The sequence below is a fragment of the Thamnophis elegans genome, chromosome 4 (genome assembly GCF_009769535.1).
Source record: "Thamnophis elegans isolate rThaEle1 chromosome 4, rThaEle1.pri, whole genome shotgun sequence".
Classification (NCBI taxonomy): Eukaryota; Metazoa; Chordata; class Lepidosauria; order Squamata; family Colubridae; genus Thamnophis; species Thamnophis elegans.
The window spans coordinates 76,290,295-76,313,345 of NC_045544.1; the positions used below are offsets into that span (position 1 = coordinate 76,290,295).

A 23,051-nucleotide genomic window follows, 5' to 3' on the forward strand; every position below is an offset into this window, starting at 1 on the left:
TTCTCTGCCTTATTAAGAGAAAATAAAAAAATAAAATAAAAAGCCAAATGAGAAATGCTGTATATAAAAAAAGACTCCTAAACAATGGAACAATAGAACTTAGTTATCAAACAGTCCAAAAAGTAAAAGGCAGGAAAATGGGGAAAAAAAGCTCGCTCCATTTAACACTATGCTGATTAAAAAGTCCAGTCAGGGTTCCAACAATAAAAAGGAGAAAAAAAACCTTTCACTTTGACTGTAGCTTTATATTCACCGCTTACTCTCTCTCACCAGTCTTTATTTTAAATCAGATTCCAATCCAATCATTAATTATTGTTGTGGGGAGGAGGATGATGTATTGAAATATGCTTGCCATCTTGACTTATTTGTAAAAATAAAAAGGATACAAATAAATATAAATTAAATGAATCCGGCTTCTCCCATTAACTTTGCTTGTCAGAAGCCGAATTAGAAGATTCTAAACCTCGGGATACTGCAACCATTATAAACACTTGCTGGTTGTCAAGTGCCCAAATTTTGATCATGTGACCATGGAGACTGCAGTAGTCAGCAGTATAAGAACCAGACTTTTTTCAATGCTGGTGTAACTTTGAACAGTTCCTAAATGTTTACAAATCAAGGACTACTTGGGATAAGGGTAGAAATTCAAGGCTGATGCTAAATGGTCACTCATTCAGCATTACAGATTCTGTACACTTTATGGCATTTGTGATCACTGCTACAGGATGGCAACTCTCCACAGTGCAATCATGCAAAGTTTTAGCCCAGCAATGGGACTATACAGACCATACTTGAGATGTTCCATCTCTCATATACGCATTTGAGATATTCTGGAGCATTACTTTCCCTTTAATCACTTGAAGTAGCCTGATTTTGTAGCAGAAGGCTACCTTGCCACTATTTGTAAATAAGTTACAAAGCACCATCACCAATGTAGATCCTTGCAAAGGGAGGGAATCCATTTAAGCTTAAAGGCAGTATCGTCCCTTCCACCCGTGGTTGGTAGCATGTCCATCAGATCCAGGTACGGTCTTATGAGCTGCAGTAATTCTTCCAAAAATTTGAAAAACAAAAATGAAAACAAACAGCATAACGAAGGGATAGGAACTCAATGTCACATGTACCATTTTCTAAAAAGCAGAAGTCAAAAGTCAATATCCATCCAATCCAGATATGGTTACTATTAAATATTCTCTTCATCATGATTAGATTAAGCATTTATCTAGTCTTCCCCAATTCTGCCTGTTCTGAAGATATGACAAAATGACTTTACCAAATGACAGACTATGTTTTGCTATTGTTAATTTCAAGAATTACTATATGCCTGTAGAATTATTTCAAGTTCCAAGTAATGTCCTCTCTTACAAGTTTTTGTAGGATATAGTCACTTCATCTTATGAGCTGCAGTAATTCTTCCAAACATTTCAAAAACAAAAATGAAAATAAAAAGCAGAATGAAATGATAAGAACTATATGTTGCCTGTATTATTTTAAAAAGCAGAAGTCAAAGGACAGTGTCATTTTTCCAGTGCTTTTGATTAAATAATAGACAAGGAATGCATCTTGCCTTCTGAGAAATACCCAACAGGGAAGTTGTGAAAATATACACGCTGTATATTAGGGAGACTTCTAAAAGCAAAAATAATTGCTGACAATCAGCTAAAGCTTAAACTTGTTTTGAAAAGATATAATGGAGACTTAACAGGGTGAGCTAAAACCTATTATAAATACAGATGCATGACTTTAATCAATTACTCAATTAAGAATGTTTCACTGTTCTAAATGAGGCCTTCATTAAATGTTATTAGGTTAACTGAAGAAAACCAGTCTTGACATAAAAGACTGTAGGCAAGATGCAGCTAATTGTCGGCTTCAGAAGATGACTGTGGGCATTTAGTGATGTACCTGATCTCAATTTATGATGAAGGTCCAATAGAAGAAACTGCTGAGAACCAATATCCATTTAATTTAATTCTTCCCTTGACAAAGAAGATTTACATAGTCTAGAAAGACAAAAGCAAGCACAAAGAATATATGCAGGAAAAGAGTGACTTATGCAATCCCAGTTAAATATACAGGGCCCATTAGGAAGGCTCTATCCGCTCCACTTTGGCCAAAGTTGGACAGAGGCAGTTCTTCTGAAATGTCCTTGGAATCTTCTTCCAAAAGCAAATCTGCAGATAAGCCAATTACTTCTGCTGTGACTTTGTCCATTTATTGTGGCAACAGCAGCCAATGAAAAACAGGGTGAGCACACCAGTCTGTAAGGCTAGGTCTATGCAGCAACTAATTTGTTTGTTATATTCATTACAGCAGAAGAAATGGCTGGAATGTCTCTGGCAACTCTCTGAAAGGGAGGAATGCCGGGTCTTTCCAATGTGTCCAGGATGCCTACAAGTGAGAAAATCAACAATCAACAGTAAACATTAGGCTGTTTGTACCAACACTCATCATAGTTAATTTCATATTACCTTACCTTTTTTGTTTCAGTCTAACATCTATGTACACATGGGCGGTTGGCTTACAATTGCAATTGGGAGTACAATTGCTGTCAACTACAGTTGTCATCTAGCAATAACAATTCCAGCAGTCCTGCTTGCCATCGTTAACCAAGTGGTAGCAACTTCCACATTGTGGGAATGTTACCACATTGACTTTGCTTGTGGGAGGCCAGGAGGGAACAAGGAAAACTGATCTCAGCTTGCCGAGATGTCATAATTATGAATATTATAAAGATGGGATTTATTGCTTTGGTAAATACCAGCAGTGCAAGAAACTGACAGCTTAGGTACAATGCAAGGCAAAGCTGGCTCCACTCCAATCACGTTTTGTGCTAATACAAGTGGCCCTCAATCTACGACCATAACTGAGCCCAACATTTATGTTGCTAAATGAGACAATTGAGTTTTGCCCCATTTTACAACCTTTCTTGCCGCATTTGTTAAGTGAATCATTGCAGTTGTTAAATTAATAACATTGTTGTTAAATGAATCTGGCTCCCCCATTGACTTTGCTTGTCAGAAGGTTGCAAAAGGTTACATGACCAGGGACACTGCAACCGTCATAAATACTAGTCAGTTGCCAGACATCTGAATTTTGATCAGCTGACCATTGGGATGCTGTAACAGTCATTGAATGTGAAAAATGGTAATAAGTCACTTTTTTCAGTGTCATTGTAACTTTGAATGATCAGTAAATGAATTGTGAGTCTAGGACCTGTACTGCTTCTTCTTAAGTTAAATCTGTCTCACTTGAATGAATGTATACATACTCTAGAAATAAGGGCTGCACTATCAGAGGATTATGCTAGAAGAGTCCACTTAGGCCACAACTTCTACAGACAGTGGGCAGTTCTTCCAAACTCAAAACACTTTAATTTCTTCTCTTACCTTCCACAACCTTATGATAAGCAAAGTGCAGGTAAAGAAGGAAGAGCATGTGCAGGGTAGCAAGTACTCCACACAAGATGAGTCTCTGGGTATGTCCCACTGTGCGTGATACCAACACAGCAACCTAGGAAAAATAGAAATCAGATTACAATCTCCGGATATAAAATCTGAACAGCATGGGGACAACAAAAATACCAATTTCTGTGATCCATTTATGTATATTTCTGAACCCCCCCATCTGCTCCATTTTTCTTCAAAAGGAAGCTATTTTAGGTTCCAAATAATTTATAATTTTATACACCCTCCTAGCCTTACAAATATCCCTTTGGAGATATGGTGACCAGAACTAAATATAGTATTCTAAACTTTACACAATATGCAGGATTCTTTTTATGGTTGCTTATTCACCTTTGGTTGCCATCTCTATCCTAGCTCTCACCTGTAGCTCCAAGTAGCTGTAGTAACATGGGCAGCAGCCACAACGGCCTTTTGGTCAAACCAGGTAAGATTAGCCAATAGGTCTTGGACTCTGAGTGAGATAGCAGATTTATCTATCCCTGCACATAAAATCTGGCCCTCACAGACTGAGTGTGGGAAACTGATCAATGGTCCAATAGTAAAAAAATGAAGGCTCAGCAAGCATTGAGGGCCACTAAGAACACAAAACATTTAGATATCCTAATATCCACTGCAGCAGGAGATATCTCCAGTCCTATCCACAGCACTGGATTAAGGTCTCTTCTGCCAAGTGAGTGGAACTTTCCCCATGCAACAGCTATTCCACTTAAAACTCCATTATACCCAGTTTTTTGTTGTGCAGTTAATCATCATCTATTTTTTTGCTGTGCAATTAATATTCATTGCTTACATGCAATCCAAAATCTAAGTTGTTGAGCCCTGTACTGAAGAGAGTGTCAAAGCAACAGGTGGAAATGACCACTGGCAGGTGGCCCTTGGGTCAGAGGTCATTCGTCTTAGTACTCAGGGCAGCAGGAGATGGGCATCTCTTTCTAGGATAGCACTGCCCAACCTCGCACGAGGCAGGTGCTTAGAAAACATTGCCTCTCCCAGAACTCTTCTATGCCTTGCACAGAGCCTCCCAATGACTCCTATAACTCACCATTCGTAGTGTGGAGAGACCACCAATTCCCAGCCAGAAAATATAAAAAAGAGAGTGAAGATGGATATTGTAGGTGACAAACAGGGTGACACAGTGCCCAAAAAGTCCATAGCCCTAAAATGAAGGAAGAAAGCATAGCTAATAAGAGCATGAAGGCAGGGAAATGTCTCAGACAAAAAATAACATCATTATATACATTCTGCTGTTCCTCCTGACACAGCAGGGAAAGAAAACAGTAACAGATTACTAAAATAATATTTGGCTATTACAGCCAACTCAGTAATATCCATGCAAACTAATAAAAATAAATTGTTTAGAAATTGATCAAAATGACTGAACTTTAGCATCATTTGCCTCCATTGTCCGATTTACAGTAATGAAAGTTTGTGAACCCATGAGAACCAATTCTAATTCTACAACACTGTGATCAAAGCATTAACAAATACATTTGCTTAAACAAACGATAGTTCAAACAATGTACTACATATTATTTTATTGAACATACCATGCCAATATTGACTGCCTTGTTTGGAAAAAAATATACGAATAAACTCTCTAAAGGGCATAAGTTGAATCAGGTGTTCCAATCAATGATATGGCAATCAAATGTATGTAGGAAGGATTTCCCTTATAAAAAGCATACACATATTGGTTGGCACCACTGGAATTAATTTTTACAGCATAGACATGATAAAATTAAACGCCCGTGTTGAAACAGAACCCATTGGATTTCATAACGAAGATTGTTGTTGCTTATGAGAAGGGCTACAGAGCCACTGCTAAAATGTATCTCAATCAATCCAAGGACAGGAGGTTATATACAAATGGAATTACAGTACCACCATTTTAACTATTTGCAGAAATGGTCACCCAACAAAAAAAGTATCACTCTAATAGTCTAGGAATTTACAAAGAATTCCAAGACAAAAGGCAAAAGATGGACAGGCTATTCTTGCATTGTCTTGTAGCAGTGTTCGAGTCCACCAGAAGAACACTGAGCAAGAATGAGTAGCAAGGATAAAATCATTGATCTCAGAAAACATACTTCTGCCTGTTTCAAGCTTGTCAAAGACCACCTGGATGATCCAGCAAGCAATTAGAAAAATGGCCCATTGACAGATGAGAAAAAAATGAATCTATTGACCTTAATGAGAAAACTGTATTAATAGAAAAACAAAACAAAGCATTGCACAAAAAAATGACAGTATTATTGTTTGAGGCTCTCTTAGGGTCTCTTAAGGTCTCTTAGATGAATCTCATAATCATTGTGAGAATGATGGATTATAGATTGTTAACTGCCCATTCAGGGGTTCTTTTTGTGAGTTGAAGTTTGAAACAAATGTAATCTAAAGATAACACTATAGCTGAATCTGATGTTTTGTAATGCCTGAATCTAGCAAGAACAGCGAATATTATAAATTCCATGTCACAATACCTTGCTTTGGTTTGGTTAAGCTCAAATCACATTGTAAATCACAGTATTGCAAAAAAAGACTTGGGAGGATACAAATGAGTAATAAAAGCAATAAGAAACCAATCCAAGATGGATACCATGAACATTCAATTTGTACTGTAGGCTCTAGGATTAACAGAAAGTTGTTCATCTATACTTGATGTGGATATAAAAACATCAGTTTACTCAAAATGGAAGTATACAGCGGTACTGTTAAACTTACTATCTTTAATTCAACATTTGCCAGATATGGTGGACTATCTTAACTATGTTGTTTTGAGGTAACTCTAGATTGGGAAAACTTGCTCTAGATTCCAATAGACTAGTCCTTGATAGAAAACTGACTTTGACTTACCAGGAGTGACAACATTTGGACCATAGTGATCTGAGCATTGCATAGGTATGCCAAGAAATATATGAAGGAGGAAACACCTATCCAGTAACCAAAGCAGGTGCCAATTGCTGTGCCCATCAATGTACCTTCCCTCTGCAGAAAGAGCAAGAGAATATCAGAAAAGCATTCCAGGAAAATTGCAAACGGGGCTATCAACTAATACTTCCCATAAATATTCCATGTAGTGAAGTCTGCAGTAAGCATTAATTGTACAATTGTACTCCAAACAAATCTTTCTCCATCAATACACACACACACACACACACACACACACACACACACACACACACACACACACACACGACTGCAACATCAAGGAAGTTCAAAAGATACATAGAACGGATCACTGATCAGACAGGAGAGCAATTTCCCTCTACTTACAATGATAGTATCTGATGTCTTCATTCCATGCAACAAAATAGCCACCAGCGTAAAGACTAGCATGAGAGGACCATAAAGCTCACCAGCTATTTTCTGGAAAATAATGCATGGTAGCCATTTATCAATGTTCAAAGAAAGTTATTATGTCAGCTAGTCAAATATATATTCAAAATCTCATTCATATTTTCTTAAAACATTTGCAAAAGTACCGTATTTTTCGGAGTAAAAAGCGTATAACACGCAGCAAGGTTTTAAAGAGGAAAATTAAAAAAAAAAGTTTTTGCACTCTGCAAACCTCCCAAAAATGCTCCCCCACAAACAAGAGGCATGAATAACCCTCAGGAGGCTTGTAGAGTGCTCCTGGGGGTGGGGGAAAAACAAGCAGAAAATGGCCCAATTTTTTGCAAAAATGGGCCTGTTTTTTGTCAAAAAAAAGGGGGGGCATGGATAGCCCTTAGGAAGCTTGTAGAGTGCTGGGGGGGGGGACAGGCTGTTTTTCACTCATTTCTGCCTTCCCCAGCCCCCAGGAGCTCTCTGAAAGCCTCCTAAAAGCTATGCACGGCCATTTTGGTGAAGGGGAGTAGTTTTGGGAGGCAAAAAATGCTGTATTCAGTGTACAAGACACACCCAGATTTTCAGCCTCTTTTTTGAGGGAAAAAGGTCCGTCTTATACTAGAAAAAATACAATAACAGAACTATTAGGGAAGAACTCTTATACTATTTTCATAAATGACAAGTTATTCTATGTAATTGTTTGGGAAATGATTCTGATAGTGTTCAAATGACTTGATATAATATGAAAACTCATGTTATAAAGTTCTAGATGAAATCAATTTCATAGTTTGAGTTTATTGAACTTGGAATTCAATTTCTACAATTAATTATGATGCCCTAAGCATTTGTCTGTTGGGACAATTACGTTTGAATGGCCTGACAAGTTTGGCTGCCCACTGTGCTGAAGGACTATTCACTAAATATAAACTAAGAGATGTGACAATATAGTATTGAATGAAGCAATGAAGCCATTACATTTTGAATATGGTCATCACTCTTTAGCATTCATTGTTTACTCTCTTCTATTTGAGCAGTTTATCAACTAGAAAACAGAGGGTTATACTGGTGAAACGTAAGGTAGATATCACTCTGTCACACTAGTTTTATTGCTGAAAAGAAATGAAGTAATATAGGGATGATTTTGATTTTTATGATCACCCATCTCATCTAAATGACTTTGGGCAGCTCACATTAGCAATAAGCTTACCTGGGGAAAATTGATCATCTTGACAGGTATCATGGATTCCAGCAATCTAAATTAAAACAGATTGTACAGATTAATAGCTAGAAAGAAAACACCTGATTATTTAGGCAACCATCCCATTTAAACATTGTTGGTTTTCTTAGCAAATAAAATAGGTTATGAAAAAAAACACGCCAGAACTGATACAACATAAGCAAAATGATCTCTCCATACATAATCTTTACATAGCCATGCTCATACCAATACTAAGCCTTAGGGTGAAACAAGGAAAAGAAGAGAAGGGTATAACTTATTGCATAAAGTTGCATTTCTTATTGTTTTCATGTGATCAAGACAATGGTCAGAGAAGCTATGGACTCAGAAATGAAATTTCTGACTTTTAATTATTAATAAAGGACCGATTAATAGAACTTTGAAACAACGTTTACTAGATAAAAGTGCTAAATCAAATACAACTGAAAATTAATATTCAATAGTTTTGCATGTAATTCTTTCATCTTCTGTTTTTTAAAAACTCTTTGAAAAAGGAAAATAGAGCTAAGAATATCTTGAGTACCCTCCCACTTGTGAAAAAAGGCTTGAAATAGATTTTCAATAGAAAACAAAACCAAAACCACTTCTAAGCCTGAACAATATTTATGGAATCGAATGGCCTTTTTTCCCCATTAGCAGAAAACAATATCATGGTGGATAACTGATTTCAATCACAATGACAGCTCTGTAATTAACACATTAAACTATTAATTGAACTATTAATAAGCAGCACCTCTATGAATGGCACTGATAGATAAGGCAGCTGATATTCTTATAGGCTTGCTTACCTGTTCCGAACTTGGTTTGGCTCAACGTCAAAGTAGGGCCTGAGGATATCAATATTAGCATAGAGATTGAAGGCTTTGGAGGCTTGTCTCTTTCCAGCCTGCCACATCTTAAAAAAGAGAAAATATTAATTAAACATTCTCTCCTTTCTCGTTCTGAAGAATTAGAGAACTTAAAAAAGAAACAATCTGCAAATCAAGGGCATTTCTACCACACCACATCAAAGCAGAATTACTTAGTATAGGATTATAATGCATAGAAAGATACTATAGGTCTAGAGTCATTCCGCCCCCCCCCCCCTTAATACCATGAACAAGATTTACTTTACTTCTGAGATAAGGAAGTAAAACCAATTTTTCATAAATTAGTAGTAAGTATTGACTATGCAATTTTGTTAATACACTATGCTAAACCATGTTTTGATTAAACATAATTGTTTAATCAAACAATTGCCTGAGTTGAATGGTTAAGAATCAAATGATAACCTAACTTATAAATCACAATGATATCATTTGTACAGTATCATAAACATGGTATGACTCTTATTAAATTCCCAAGACTTTGGGTGGTAAAGATATCCCGTATATCGTTTATGTAAACCACATATTGTTGATGTAAAAAAGACAGGTATAAATTTAAAATCAATACTGCATTATGAAAGAAGAATCAGAACATTGCCCCCTTGAGGACTAGAATCAGAAGCATATTGGAAGCAGGAGTCTACCGAGTTCAAATGTCATCAAATTGGAGGAACACTAGTAAACCAATAAGAGCTCCATTTACCTGATCTGCTACCTGCCGACTCAACTGCCCCTTGAAACCTTTCATTCCTAAGAATTCTCCATCTTCTTCATCTGCAGCAGCAGCTGCTTCTGCATCTACTTCTTCCTCTTCCTTCATGCGTTGGTGCATTTCTCCCATATCTTCAAAACTAGAGCCAGAGGTGTCATCCATGTTTTCCATATCAATTACAGCAGAGCCTGCACCCTGTGTAATGCAAAAATAAAGAAGCAGCTCAAGACAGGTACGCAATTATCCGCTCTTAACAGGAAACATTGGATTATCACACCCCCTCCCAAAAAAAAACCCAAAGAAAAAGGATCCAGTTAGAGCAGGAAAAGGCACAGACTGTTACAAACATTAGAATAAGAATAATTAGCATATAATAATAATTAGAATAGGATAATTAGAATGCATATTAATTTATGCAGCTAATGAGGACTACTCAAAGAGCACGAAACCCCCTATCTGTCACTATTTGCTATATTCTTCCATATATACAGAGTAAACTTAATATCAGGAAATAGAGATTATCATTGGGATTTATAAAGAAAAGCTCTATGTATAGGTGCAAGAGTAAGTATTCGTAAAAGTGCTGTTTTCAACTTCACCTTGGAAACTATTTCAATATAAAAATGTAACAGCCTGAAGAAAAGTTCAAGGTAAGAGACAACATTGTTACCCAGCTCAGGAAACCACAAAGTATCCTACAAGGGGTCTGGCTTAGAATCTGCAGGTGGTGTGAAACACAGCTGTGAGGCCACTGCCCACTGGGGATGGGATCCTAGCAATCATATCATTCCTATAATATCATTGTTGTAGCGTTTTATTAGGTCAAGTTTGGTCTGTTTCTGAGCTAAACTCAAAGTAGTATGCTTATTTTTATGTCTCTATGATGGCCTGGGCAGTAGACATAGAATAAATTCTGAGTTGTATCTACCTGAAAGGGAAGACACACAAACTGTTATCTGGGTAGATTCACCAGGACCTAGAGAAAAACTTTTTTTCAGATATTCCACACATTTGGGATCTTTTGCCTAATCTCCACTTTTGATATTTTTTAAAAAAAAGATTAAACAAGCTGTATTTCTGTTTTCTTAGGCATTAGAACTTTCATTTTTTTGTACTTGTTAAAAATATCCCAACTGCCTGCTTTCTCAGCTAGGGCAATTGAGCTCCTTTCAGCAAATGAGGCTTTGCTCTCCTGCAATGTTTGCCTTTAGAGATCTGGACCCTTACCACTCTCCCAGCCTTCCGTAAAGCCGTCAAGATCTGGCTGTTCTGGCAGGCCTGGGGCTGTTGATTGATATCCAGTCTCGCTTAGATGGAATGGATGATGTGGACTTTTAATTGTATTTTTTACTCTTAAATTTTAAATGTTTCTTTTGTCTTGTTGTGAGCCGCCCAGAGTCCCAATGGGAGTGGGCGGCATACAAATTTTATTAAACTCGAAACTCGAAACTTTATATGTTTAGTTTTTTCCTGTTTTTATGTTTGATTAAACTGAAATCATACAAAACACTCTGGAAATATCTCTTGAGAACGAAATGTAAAATTACACAACAGAAAAATAGATCTGTTACTGAAAAGAAAAAGAAAAACAAAAGATGTAGTTGATAGAATTATCATATCTTGACTGCAAAAATCCAGACAATTACTAAATGCCATCAAGGAGATACAGAACATGTTAACTTTTTTCTGCATCTGGCAGCTGCCCAGTTTCCTCAGCCCAAAATTATATGTTGGAACATATATAGTTATATATATATATATAGACATAGTAGTTACCTTTAACTGAAAGAAAACCTGCTAAATTAATTTATGGGTAAATTGCTCCATTTGCAAAATCAACAGTGAAATGACAAAATGCTACTACTTGGAATACTGCATCCAATTTTGGTCGCCACAATGTAAAAAAGATATTGGGACTCTAGAAAAGAGTACAGAGGAGCAAAGATGATTAGGGCACTGGAGGCTAAAACATATGAAGAACAATTGCTGGAACTGGATATGTGTAGTCTTATGAAAAGAAGGACTAGGGATGGCATGATAGCAGTGTTTCAATATCTCAGGGGTTGCCACAAAGAAGAGGGAATCCAGCTGTTCTTCAAAACACCCGAAGAAAGGGATGGATGGAAACTAATCAAGGAGAGAAGCAACCTAGAAGTAAGAAGAAATTTCCTGACAGTTAGAACAATTAATCAGTGGAACAATTTGCCTCCAGAAGTTGTGAATGCTCCAACACTGGAAGTTTTTAAGAAGAGATTGGATATCCATTTGTCTGGAGTGTTGTAGGGTTTCCTCCCTAAGCAGGGGGTTGGACTCAAAGACCTCCAAGGTCCCTTCTAACTCTGTTATTTTATTCTATGGTTCTATTGAAAAAACATAATCATATCTTCCCTTTTAAACACATGTACTGTTTTTCTTTTGATTGTACAGTTCAATGGCAGTATACTGTGCATATACAGTTGATTTAGTGGTTAAAGCACAAGACTAGAAACCAAGAGTTTCCAGTTTTAGTTTTGCCTTAGGCATTAAAGCTGGCTGGGAGACTTTGTGCCAGTCACACTCTCTCAGCCCAACTCACCCATTAGGTTTGTTGTTGTAGGGAAAACAGGGGGAGAAAACAGTATCAGGTATGTTCACTACTTTGAATTATTTATAAAAAATAACATAATGGCTGGATTAAAAAAATATTTTAAAAAAAGTGCCCACATTTTGATCATGTGACTGCAGGAGTGCTACAATGACTGCAATTTTAAGGACCAGTTCTAACTACCATGATTTCAGTGCTATCATAACTTTCAGTGATTGTTGAATGAATGGTTATAAAGAAAGGACCATTTGTTTTGTATTGTATCATAAACTGCCCTGTCTTAAAGATACTGCTCTTCTCTCCTACTCTCCATGTCTCTTTCACAACATTGAGGCAGGTTACAACACTGTTAGCAAAGAATGCTGGGCAGGACACTTTACTACTAAATTAAAATGGAACACAGAATAAACATTAATATTTATTGCTTTGGGGAACTATAATTAAAGCTGCTGCTTTATATAGTCTGATAGACAATCTGTTAAACAAACATCTAGTGATAGTTACCCACTGAATATTAAATACTTCCTATAACAGGGCACGTGATAGGGAGCGATTGGTTACTGTAAATAAGCAATTTATGCAAAATCCCGGAAAAGAGAAAGAAATAATCAAAGATTTAAGGGGTATGGTAAGAAAAAAACAACAACCAAAATTTAGTTTACATCAATGCCATTTACTGTTTTACCACTTCATACTTTTTATCCTTGTAATTTTTTTTTTGTCCATACTCCCTGTGTACTGTATTTTATTGTGTAATACAGTGTTTCTTAGAATTGTTGGTCTTCTGGCCTGTTCTCAAAATTATGGATGATCCCATGTTGGTGTGGGTTATATTTATCAATATTTACTTATTAAAAATTAAAGCTGATCCATTTATACAACAGCTGAGTATTGAATCATGTACAAATAAAAATATTAAACTCATTCATTTTTTTCATGAAAACTTTTTTTTTTAACAAACAAAAAAATTTAACAAACAAAAAATTAAAACAAGAGTGACCTTATTTTAATTAATTGCAAATATCTTCAAGATCTGGCAAATAATTTTGATTTTGCAGAGCCCTCAGAGGATCCTGGAGTCACACTTTAAGAAACACTGCTTTAAGGCATTCAATATTATGGATACATTCCTGAATCCTGTGCAACTGTGTGTATAGCAAAGGCAACAGAAATGGACGACCGAACTGTTTCCAGAGCTTGGCTGGATTGGCAGAAAGGCTGATAACAAGCAGATTGGACTCTGCCAAATGTTCAGTAAGTTTGACAAACAAATGGCCTACAAAGAACAACAAGGGAATGCGGATCGCTATCTTTTATTAGTCCAAAAACCAATCCAAGCACAAGCTTAAAGTTAATGTTGTGAATATCTTTTCAGCTGCATAGCTATCCAAGTCTGCCTGGAAACCAGGAACTAATCTTACACAAGGTGCTTGCCCCCCCCCCCCCCCACAAAAAAAAACTAAACAGCAACTTGATGGATTGGATATGTATCTGGAATCCACCTTCTTCCTCACACAATCTGCCTTTGAGACCTTTCCCTTGTATTTATTTTGCTGTGACACTATTCACGTTTGTTTGTTTGTTTGTTTGTTTGTTCGCACTACACACAAGGATTCTCTTTATGGACTGCCTGAGTTCCAAGGGACACGCCGGGAGGCTCAGCTGTTTCTCCTCCATCCCACAGAGAACACGGGCATATTTCCAGCCTTGTTGGGTGTTTTAAATTTATTTTTATTTTATATTTCTTCACCGCCCATCTCCCTCAGAGAATGGATGGTGTACCATATAATACAGGTAGTCCTCGACTTACAACAGTTCATTTAGCGACAGTTTGAAGTTATGACACTGAAAAAGCTAACTTACGACCAATTGTTCACAGTTTCGACCTTCACAGCATTTCCCCTATAGCCCCTTGATCAAAATTCGGACACCTGGCAACTGAATCGCATGTACGACGGTTGCAGGGTCAGGTGATCCTCTTTTGCGGACCGCCTGACAAACAAAATCAATGGGGAAGCCAGATTCACTTAACAATTGCGGTGACTCACTCAGCAACTGGGGCAATAAAGGTCATAAAACGGGGCAAAAGCCACCTTAGGAAATGTTTCACTTAGCATCATAAAGTCTGGCCTCAACTCTGGTCGTACGGCGAGGACTGCCTGTGTAGGTGTTTCCCAAAGCAAAGCCCAGGAACGGGGCGACAGAGGCTGCGGGGAAGGGAGCCCAATTCGAATTGGGGGGGATGGATCTCAAGAAACGGGAAACCCCGACCCCCCTTCCCTTTACCTGCATGTTGTCCTCGAAGGCTCCCCACTCCGCAGTCGCCGTCGCAGCCCCGCTCCTCGCTACCCCGGCGACCGGGGCTGCCCCAGGGCCGGACATCTCCCCAGCAGCGGCTGCGGAGGCACCGACGCCCCCGGCCGCGCTCTGGCTAACGGAAGAGCCGGGGGGGCGCGGAGACCCGACCGAAGCCAGGCAGAAAAACCCCGGATGGAGCAAAGCCAAAGCAATCCGCGCTCGGGGGGGTTAAGGAGCCGCACCGGGGGACGTGGAGACTCGGGAGTTCTCGCGAGATTTCCCAGGAGCCGGTCTGACTACGGTGCCATCTTGGTTGTTCCGGCTACGCCAGACGAAACAGGAGGGACGGATAGCGACGGGACAAACAGAAAAGCGGAAAAAATTACCAAGACGTTTCCTACACGTCCTCTTGACACGTGACTCTAAAACACGCCGACCCACCCACCCACCCAAAAATGTTCATTTTAGAAAGCGCCACACACAACATGGCAACACACCGCCACCCATTTCCGTTCTGTGGGAAGAGCCGCTCAACCGGAATTCGAATGTCACGTGAGAGGGGACGCTTTCCTGCTCGATGGTAAAACTTTGCGCTTGCGCACTGGACTTGGCTGGACCCTATGTAACGTGTTTGCGTGAAGGATGGCAGCGCCCGGGAGCGTGGAAGAGATGCGGACCCGCGTGGTTCTGGGCGAATTCGGTGTTCGCAATGTAAGCGAAAGAAAGCAGCGGGATGGGTGGAGGGATAGTATTGTCTGGCCACGAAACGGGGCTTGTAAATTATTTCAGTGGATGTTTCCTGGAGAGAAACCTGACATATAAAACAATATAAATCTAATGCAGCCGAATGAATGAATGAAGCTCTGCTAACAACATTTGTGATGCAGAGGAAGGGATTTGCGAATTTTGTCTGGGATATTTGACAGTTTCTCCACATAAAAACAAGTTGCTGCTTGAAGATACACAGATGCATGTATGCAAGATGGATTAACAGAGTTGGAAGGGACCTTATAGGTCATTTAGTCCAACCCCCCCAATCCCTGTTCAAGCAGGGGACCCTACACCATTTCTGACAAATGGCAGTCCAATCCCTTCTTGAAAGTCTCAAGTGATGCTGAACACCAGTTGTCCAGATAATTCTGTAAAGCGTTTTTTAGTAGTCATCTTGGCTTTGAATTTGGAAACTCCTGTATGTTGAATTAAGTTGTTGCAGCTAGTCCTTGAATTACAAGTTTGTTTAATGACTATTTGAAGTTACAAGAGCACTGCAAAAAGTAACCTGTGATTGTTTTTCACATTTACGACCGTTGCAGTATCCCCATGGTCACATGATCAAAATTTGGATGCTTGGCAACTGACTCATATTTATGACGGTTGCAGTGTCCCAGGTCATATGATCACCTTTCGTGACCTTCTGACAAGCCAAGTCAATAGAGAAGCAAGGTTCATTTAACAACCGTGTTACTAACTTAATAACTGCAGCGATTACATTTAACAACTGTGACAAGAAATGTCATAAAATAGAACCAAATTCACTTCACAACTTTTAACGACAAATTTTGGGCTCAAGTGTGGTCATATGTCAAGGACTACCTGTAGTTTATTGAACACATACCCATATAGAGAACACAGGTTGGCAACTGTTCAGGATTTCAGTTCTATCCAGGGATTGAACCTGGCATAATCTGCATTTTCTATCAAAGAGTTACCAAGTGTTTCTTTCCTCTCCAGGTCCACACAACAGATTTTCCTGGGAATTATTCAGGATACGATGATGCTTGGGATAAGCAAAGATTTGAAAAGGTGAGAAGGAAGTGATTCTTTCCGTTAAGTAGTTTAAAGTCAAAAGTTGCCGATTTCCTTGGAACGGTGGTGTTTCTAACTGTACTTGATAGCAACAAATCAGTGCAAAACACTATTTCTGAATCTTATTAGCTTGTTTGTAGTCTGGTTCAAGCTGTAGTGTATTTTCAAATGTAGATATTGCTTGTATGGTGGAGAACCTAGTTCAATTTCTTGCTGTTTATGAAAGATTTGCACAAGCCATTTTCTATGCTCATCTGACTGGAAAAACTAGGGAGAATGTGAATTGAATAAATGAATATTTATAGAATATTGTAAAATACCAGAATTTTCAGCATTGATAATGACATACACATTTAATTACATGGTAAGACTTTTTCAACCAGGGTTCGATTTAAAGAGGCTACTGTTTGAATAGATTTGGTTATAAGGATAATTGTTGTTTTTACTATTTGTCAGCAAAATCTTTTTTTAACCAAAAGAGGATGCCTATAGATGCCTGTTTTCAAACTTTGTTTTCACAGAATTTCAGAGTAGATATGATCCATATGGATGAAAGTACTTTGGAATTTGACATGGTGGGGATTGATGCAGCCATTGCTAATGCTTTCCGAAGGATCTTGCTTGCTGAGGTATTGATTTCTTTTCCACAAAGTAATGCCAGCATAGTCATATTGCAGTGGTGGGATATGACTGGTACACCCCAGTATGAGCGTACCGGTGCCTGCTGGGAGCACCAGATCCCATTCCAGTAGGGTGCTCCGGAGGGCCCACCTTCCCACCTGCCCTCCTTACCTGCATTTGAGCTGATTGGGGCGTATGCGCACGGAGCTTATGGTGCCTGCGCGATGCTCCTCCGAGCAGCTGGAGGGTCGTGGGCGGTAAGTACCACCACATGCTGTGCACGTGCATGTGGTGGATGCCCAGCCCTGTTGCAGTGTACCGGTTGCAACGGGATCTGGAACCCACCACTGTCATATTGGTATTTTAATGCTTAGGCATACTCTGAAAAATATCACAAGATTTGCATTGAGAATAGCAATAGCAGTAGCAGTTAGATTTATATACCGCTTCATAGGGCTTTCAGCCCTCTCTAAGCGGTTTTACAGAGTCAGCACATTGCCCCCACAGTCTAGTCCTCATTTCACCCACCTCAGAAGGATGGAAGGCTGAGTCAACCTTGAGCAGGTGAGATTAGAACCGCTGAACTGCAGATAACAGTCAGCTGAAGTGGCCTGCAGTACTGCACCCTAACCACTGCGCCACCTCTGCTCTGGATTGTCAAAGACACTGTTGTGAAAGACAAATTGTAATATGAAGTCTTCAGAACAGTTTTTTAAATGAGGTAGTTTATTAGAAAATAAGATTTGTAGAAGTTTAAACTACTTTTGTGTTGTAGGAAAAGAGCAAGTATTATTATAGATAAGGTCTTTGAAATTTAGAAAGCTGTTGTCCAAAAGGGCAAACCCATAGTTATCTCTCATCTCCATCTCTCTCCCTCTCTCACATCCCACCTTTATTATTTATTTAAATAATTCAAAGTGGCGAGCATTCTTAATACATTTCCCTCCTCCTATTTTCCACACAGTAACAACCATGTGAAGTGAGTTGGGCTGAGAGAGTGTGACTAGCCCAAAGTCACCCAGCTGGCTTTCATGCCTAAAGCAGGACTAGAACCCACAGTCTCCTGATTTCTAACCTGGTCCCTTAACCATTAGGCCAAACTGGCAGTATTGTTATATGTGCCTAGTAGGTATAAGCACATGAAGTGGGTACCTCTGGGATCTCATTTATTGTTAAAAATTGCTTTGTTCTTCTTCCAATTGGAGCTTGAAGAAACTTTTCAGAAATAAAGATCAGAGGGTAGTGAATAAATAATACAAGAACATTGGGGAGTCTACAAAACCTTTTTTTAAAAAAAAATCCAACTTAAGACTTGATGTTTAGATCAGTATGTTAGGCCACCAGAATCCAGAAATTCATAAGATACTGAGAACCAGTGCTTTGATTAATTGCTACCTAGGTGCCAACCATGGCTGTGGAGAAAGTCTTTATATACAACAACACCTCCATTGTACAGGATGAAATCCTGGCTCACCGTTTGGGACTGATTCCTATTTGTGCAGATCCTCGTCTCTTTGAGTACAAGAGTGAAGGTAAGATAATGTTGGAGGTGTTTGTCAGAAGCTGAAGCTGGCTACTACTAAGTAGAACTTAAAGCAATGTGTGTGTATCTTACTTTACTTTGTTCTTCCTTGCTTTTTTCAGAAGATGAATGCGATGAAATTAACACACTACAGTTTCGATTGAAAATAAAATGCAGCAAGAATCTTCAGGCGGCTAGAGAATCATCTGATCCTAATGAGCTTTATATCAACCATAAAGGTAAAATTCTTGCTTTCAAGTCATCCGTGGCTGCTATTCTATGTTTCTAATACAAATATTCTTTTGATATAATCTCATATTCAAGGCTTCTCAGTCTACCAAATCTTTCCCCTTCTTTAAATTGAAATAAAGAACCCAGGGCTTCATTTTGTGTGTGTGTGTGTTTGTGTGTGTGTGTGTTTGCCTTCCCCTCTCTTCACTTTGAATGTAATTGTTAAGCTATTTCCTTCTGATTGAGAAGATGTCCTGCTGGATTGGAGCAGCACATAAGGCCCTACAAATAATTGAATCATGCCATAGTTTTGTCTGTGTAATTGTAAGCACAACTCTTTTTAAAAATAGTCTTCTTATAGTTTACAGCAAACACATGGAGTGGGTACCACTAGGATCTCAGGCTGACAACATGAATGCAAATTTCCGACCTGTCCACGATGATATCCTCATTGCTCAGTTGCGTCCCGGCCAAGAGATCGATGTACTTATGCACTGTGTAAAGGGCATTGGTGAGACAGCTAAAGTTCTGATATAAATTTGGCTATTTTCACTTCTTTTGGGGTGGTGTGCCTATGGGTGATATTTTCTCAATAGATGCTAGATCTCAGTGATGGGCTCCCTTTTAGAGAGGGTAAGGTGTAGTTGATTCACCACTTGGATTATTCTAGCTTGTTTAATAAGTCAGTGTTCTGTTGTTTATGGGCTAGCATAACTGGTCCACAGTACTTTGTAATTCTTGTCTTTGCATCGTAAAGAGCGTGTTTGAGTTTTGGATTAGATAAAGTCAGAGACGTGAAATGTAGCATCCCTGTTGCTATTCGTTTTATCGTTTGTGTGCTTCAGTGAATCTGTTTCAGTCGATAATTCATTTTTGTGAAGCAGCAAGTTGTAAAGGTTGGTGGTAGTAGTAGGTTGGAGACAAGGGCTGAGGTAAATAGAGTACTAATAAGCTAATTGCAATGAATTAGTGGGAAGACTGTTATGGACTATGTGGAATTCTGGGAATCTGCAGACCATAGTTTGAGAATCCCTGCCATGTGTGTTCTCTGCTTATGCTCAGAGGCTTCTTTGGTGTAACCAGCATTACTGGTTACGAAAGTTTAACGGCCTATTTAGAAGAGTGCAACTGGTTTTTATTATCTATCTAGAGCAGGGCCGTCAAACTCCCAACCCGTGGGCCGGATGCGTCACGGGCTGGCCACCCCCATGCCTGGTTTAGCGAAGGCCCAATATGTCACGTGACGTCACTATGACGATGTGACTTTGACACCCCTGATCCAGAGGGTTGGACAGATGTGCAGAACAAATCCTGTTTGCTGCCAGCTTTCTCTCCCTCCCTCCACCTCATCCCATTCATGCCTGATTGCATTCATTTGCTTTTTAAAAATCACTCTTTTTCTTTAGGCAAAGATCATGCCAAATTTTCTCCAGTTGCCACAGCCAGTTACCGTTTGTTGCCAGAAATCACTTTATTGAAGCCTGTTGAAGGGGAAGCAGCTGAGCGGCTGAAGAAATGTTTTTCTTCTGGAGTTATTGAGATTGAGGAAATCAGAGGTAATTTCTTTCTTCATTCCTTAAATGGTACAAAATCACAAATCGTATTTTATTTCGACCAGTTTCTAACCTCCTCCCCCTGCCCACACACAAAATCATAGAACTTAATATCTTCTGTTTGATGAAATGCATATTTGCCTTCCTGATGGTCTAATTTTTGATCTTTCAATCAGCTCTTTGGGGGCTGTATTACAAAAAAATGGCAACATAGCCACAACAAAAATGAATCTTTGGTTGGATGCCTCCCTTCACTTTTTTTTCCTATTTGCTATGCAGAGACTGGCTATTTTCCTCGACTAAAATCAAGTGAATGCTTGATGTTGGGTTCTGATAAGTGAAGGCTGATTCCCACCCTTAAGAGAAGCTCAATGAAGTTCATTGAGGGGTATCTGGAAAAGTCTACATAGAATCAGACTGCTTGGGGGTGGGGGGGGGGCGGTGGGGTTGTCCAGGTTAAACCAGCAATATAGATGGGCAAGATGTTATTTGGAATCTGTTTTATAGTTGGGTTGAAGCAGAGACAAATAAATATAATCCAAAAGTATGTAGAAAAGGTTCATTGAAGCTATGTTAATATTTTTTGAAATTTAGGTATTGTTTTTTTTCCCCCTCCCTAGGAAAGAAAGTAGCAAGAGTAGCTAATGCTAGATTGGACACATTCAGTAGAGAAATTTTTCGTCATGATGACTTAAAAAACCTTGTACATTTGGCTCGGGTACGAGATCACTACATCTGTGAGTAATTTCCTTTTTAAAAAATTGATATTTATGGATTGTAAAATTGATACACAATTTTCCTTGAATCAGGAGCAATATTCCTTTTCTTGGAGGTAATAATTAGCAGGTGGTTTTTGACATGAGAATGGGGTGAATGTTTCACCATATTGTTTTTTTTTTTGAGGGGTAAAGGTTTGGAGTCCTAGGCCTCTGAAAATCAAAGGGTTTTCATTCCTAGTATTTTTTTTAACTCATATCAAATTTGATGGGTATGATTTAGGACTGTTTTGGAAGTTGAAATAATAGAAATGAGAATTGTGGGTGTGGCTCAGCCTTATTAATTTTTAAAGAAAATTGTGCCACCGAAAGCCAGCCTTTAGATAGGACTGCGTTGGAGAATGCCTGCACTAATATTATTGTGTAGTAGCTAACCACTAGCTTGGAAATGTCAAATGACTAAGCACCTTGTGTAATTTCCTTACTTTTTATTCTAGTTCTGTATTTTATTTTATAGTTTTAGTTTTTGCATCAAATCTCAGTAGAACCAAAACAGAACCAAATTATCTCAGTAGTCATTTTAACATCATTATGTAATTCTATCTTTAGATCATTTTGATCCAGTCCTTCATTCAGTGCTAAAAATCTGTAACCATTTATACAATGGTTTATACCATTTAATGCCTTATCTGCTACTTAACTGTTTTATACCTTATCTTGTTTATGCTTTGATAGTTCAAACTGAGACCCTTTTTTCTCCCTTCAGTCTCTGTAGAATCCACAGGCATCTTGCCTCCAGATGTGCTGGTGAGTGAAGCCATCAAAGTACTAATGGGAAAATGCCAACGCTTCTTAGAGGAGCTAAAATCCATCCAGAAGAAATAAATTTGGGAACACAAGAGACTCTTGTGGGGAAATCCCTACGTCTGATTTGAAGAACAAGAAGACTGCATCAGTCTGTAAGGCAATGACCCTTCTCTGAGATGTCAAAGAACAATCATTGCTGAACCATTACTATCATTATTTACACAACATGGACACAACTGAAATTCAGGATAACAAGTGCCCTGTGTACTATTTGTGGTCCGGCAATGGTGGATGCCATTCTTTGATAAGGCTTTGCAATCTGAAGCTCCTAGCGTGAACTGTACAATTTCCTGTGTTAGTCTTAGTTTTCATTACAACAGTGGGATAGAAATCTTACCTGTGTAGTCGATCACCTATAATATAGTACCTTTTTGCTGATCTGGTATTATATACTATGACAGTTTTATGATTTAGCACCTCTCTACTCGAGGTCCATAGTTTCTATAGTCAGCAAAAAAATCCCCAAGTCAGTTGATCTGTGCTTAACCTGTAGTTTTCTGCTTCAATATCCATGAAAATACTTGATTCTTTCAAGAATTTAAATGCTGTTAACTGTCATTATTGAGTACATTTATATATAATACCGGTATTACATGCTGGTCTAAAATATTTACTCCTAACATTCTCTCACTACATTTATTTTAAAAGATTACTTTTTAGTTACTGGGACACATGCCTCTCTTCAAAGTAGGGAAATACCACCTTGAATATTCCTCCCACCCCAAGTATAGGATTCCAATCGTTTTTAAAGTTAAGGAAGTACATTTTAGCTACTTTCTGGCAAAACATGAATATACTTCCAGTTTAATAAATTATTCACTGATAGAGAATTTCTAATTGAAACAGGAGAGAAAATTCCTATTGATAAAATAGTTGAAGTAGAAAAATTAAGCTGCAAGAAATCATCTCTTAACTGGAATATTGTTATGTCTAAGTCTTTGAAGTACATGAGCTAAGTATATAACCTTTGGCAGCATATAACATTATGAAGAGTAGAAGGCACAGGGCAGGAATTGCTCTAGCTCCTTCTACTTTGTCATCAAAAATGTTATTTTTAATTTATTGAACAATCCTATAAGCCTCAAAAAGCTGGAGTTGCCCAACTTTGATAAGAATGTCTAATTTTTACCCCAAACTTAAAATAATGTATTCTTTATTGAGTATATTCAATAAAGCAAGGCAAAGCATTCATACAAAAGCTTGAAGCATTAAATCATCTGCAGGCTTTGCATCCTATGCTTATTTAT

At 38.4% G+C, this 23,051-nt stretch overlaps 2 protein-coding genes across 2 annotated transcripts; one reads left to right on the plus strand and one right to left on the minus strand.

Annotated features, from left to right (window-relative positions):
* Positions 1 to 880: 880 nt before the first annotated feature.
* On the minus strand, positions 881 to 14,740 carry YIPF3 (Yip1 domain family member 3). The gene is made up of 9 exons (XM_032217080.1): positions 14,477 to 14,740; positions 9,598 to 9,801; positions 8,817 to 8,923; positions 7,999 to 8,044; positions 6,738 to 6,830; positions 6,318 to 6,449; positions 4,510 to 4,623; positions 3,390 to 3,513; positions 881 to 2,391 (listed from the first exon to the last, which is right to left on the minus strand). Exons 1-9 carry the CDS (start codon positions 14,570 to 14,572, stop codon positions 2,276 to 2,278), a joined length of 1,032 nt encoding a protein of 343 aa, XP_032072971.1. The 5' UTR covers positions 14,573 to 14,740; the 3' UTR covers positions 881 to 2,275.
* Positions 14,741 to 15,095: 355 nt separating this feature from the next.
* POLR1C (RNA polymerase I and III subunit C) lies at positions 15,096 to 22,973 on the plus strand. The gene is made up of 9 exons (XM_032217079.1): positions 15,096 to 15,199; positions 16,220 to 16,291; positions 16,816 to 16,923; positions 18,315 to 18,447; positions 18,560 to 18,676; positions 19,030 to 19,179; positions 20,075 to 20,224; positions 20,842 to 20,958; positions 21,704 to 22,973. Exons 1-9 carry the CDS (start codon positions 15,131 to 15,133, stop codon positions 21,820 to 21,822), a joined length of 1,035 nt encoding a protein of 344 aa, XP_032072970.1. The 5' UTR covers positions 15,096 to 15,130; the 3' UTR covers positions 21,823 to 22,973.
* Positions 22,974 to 23,051: the final 78 nt, after the last annotated feature.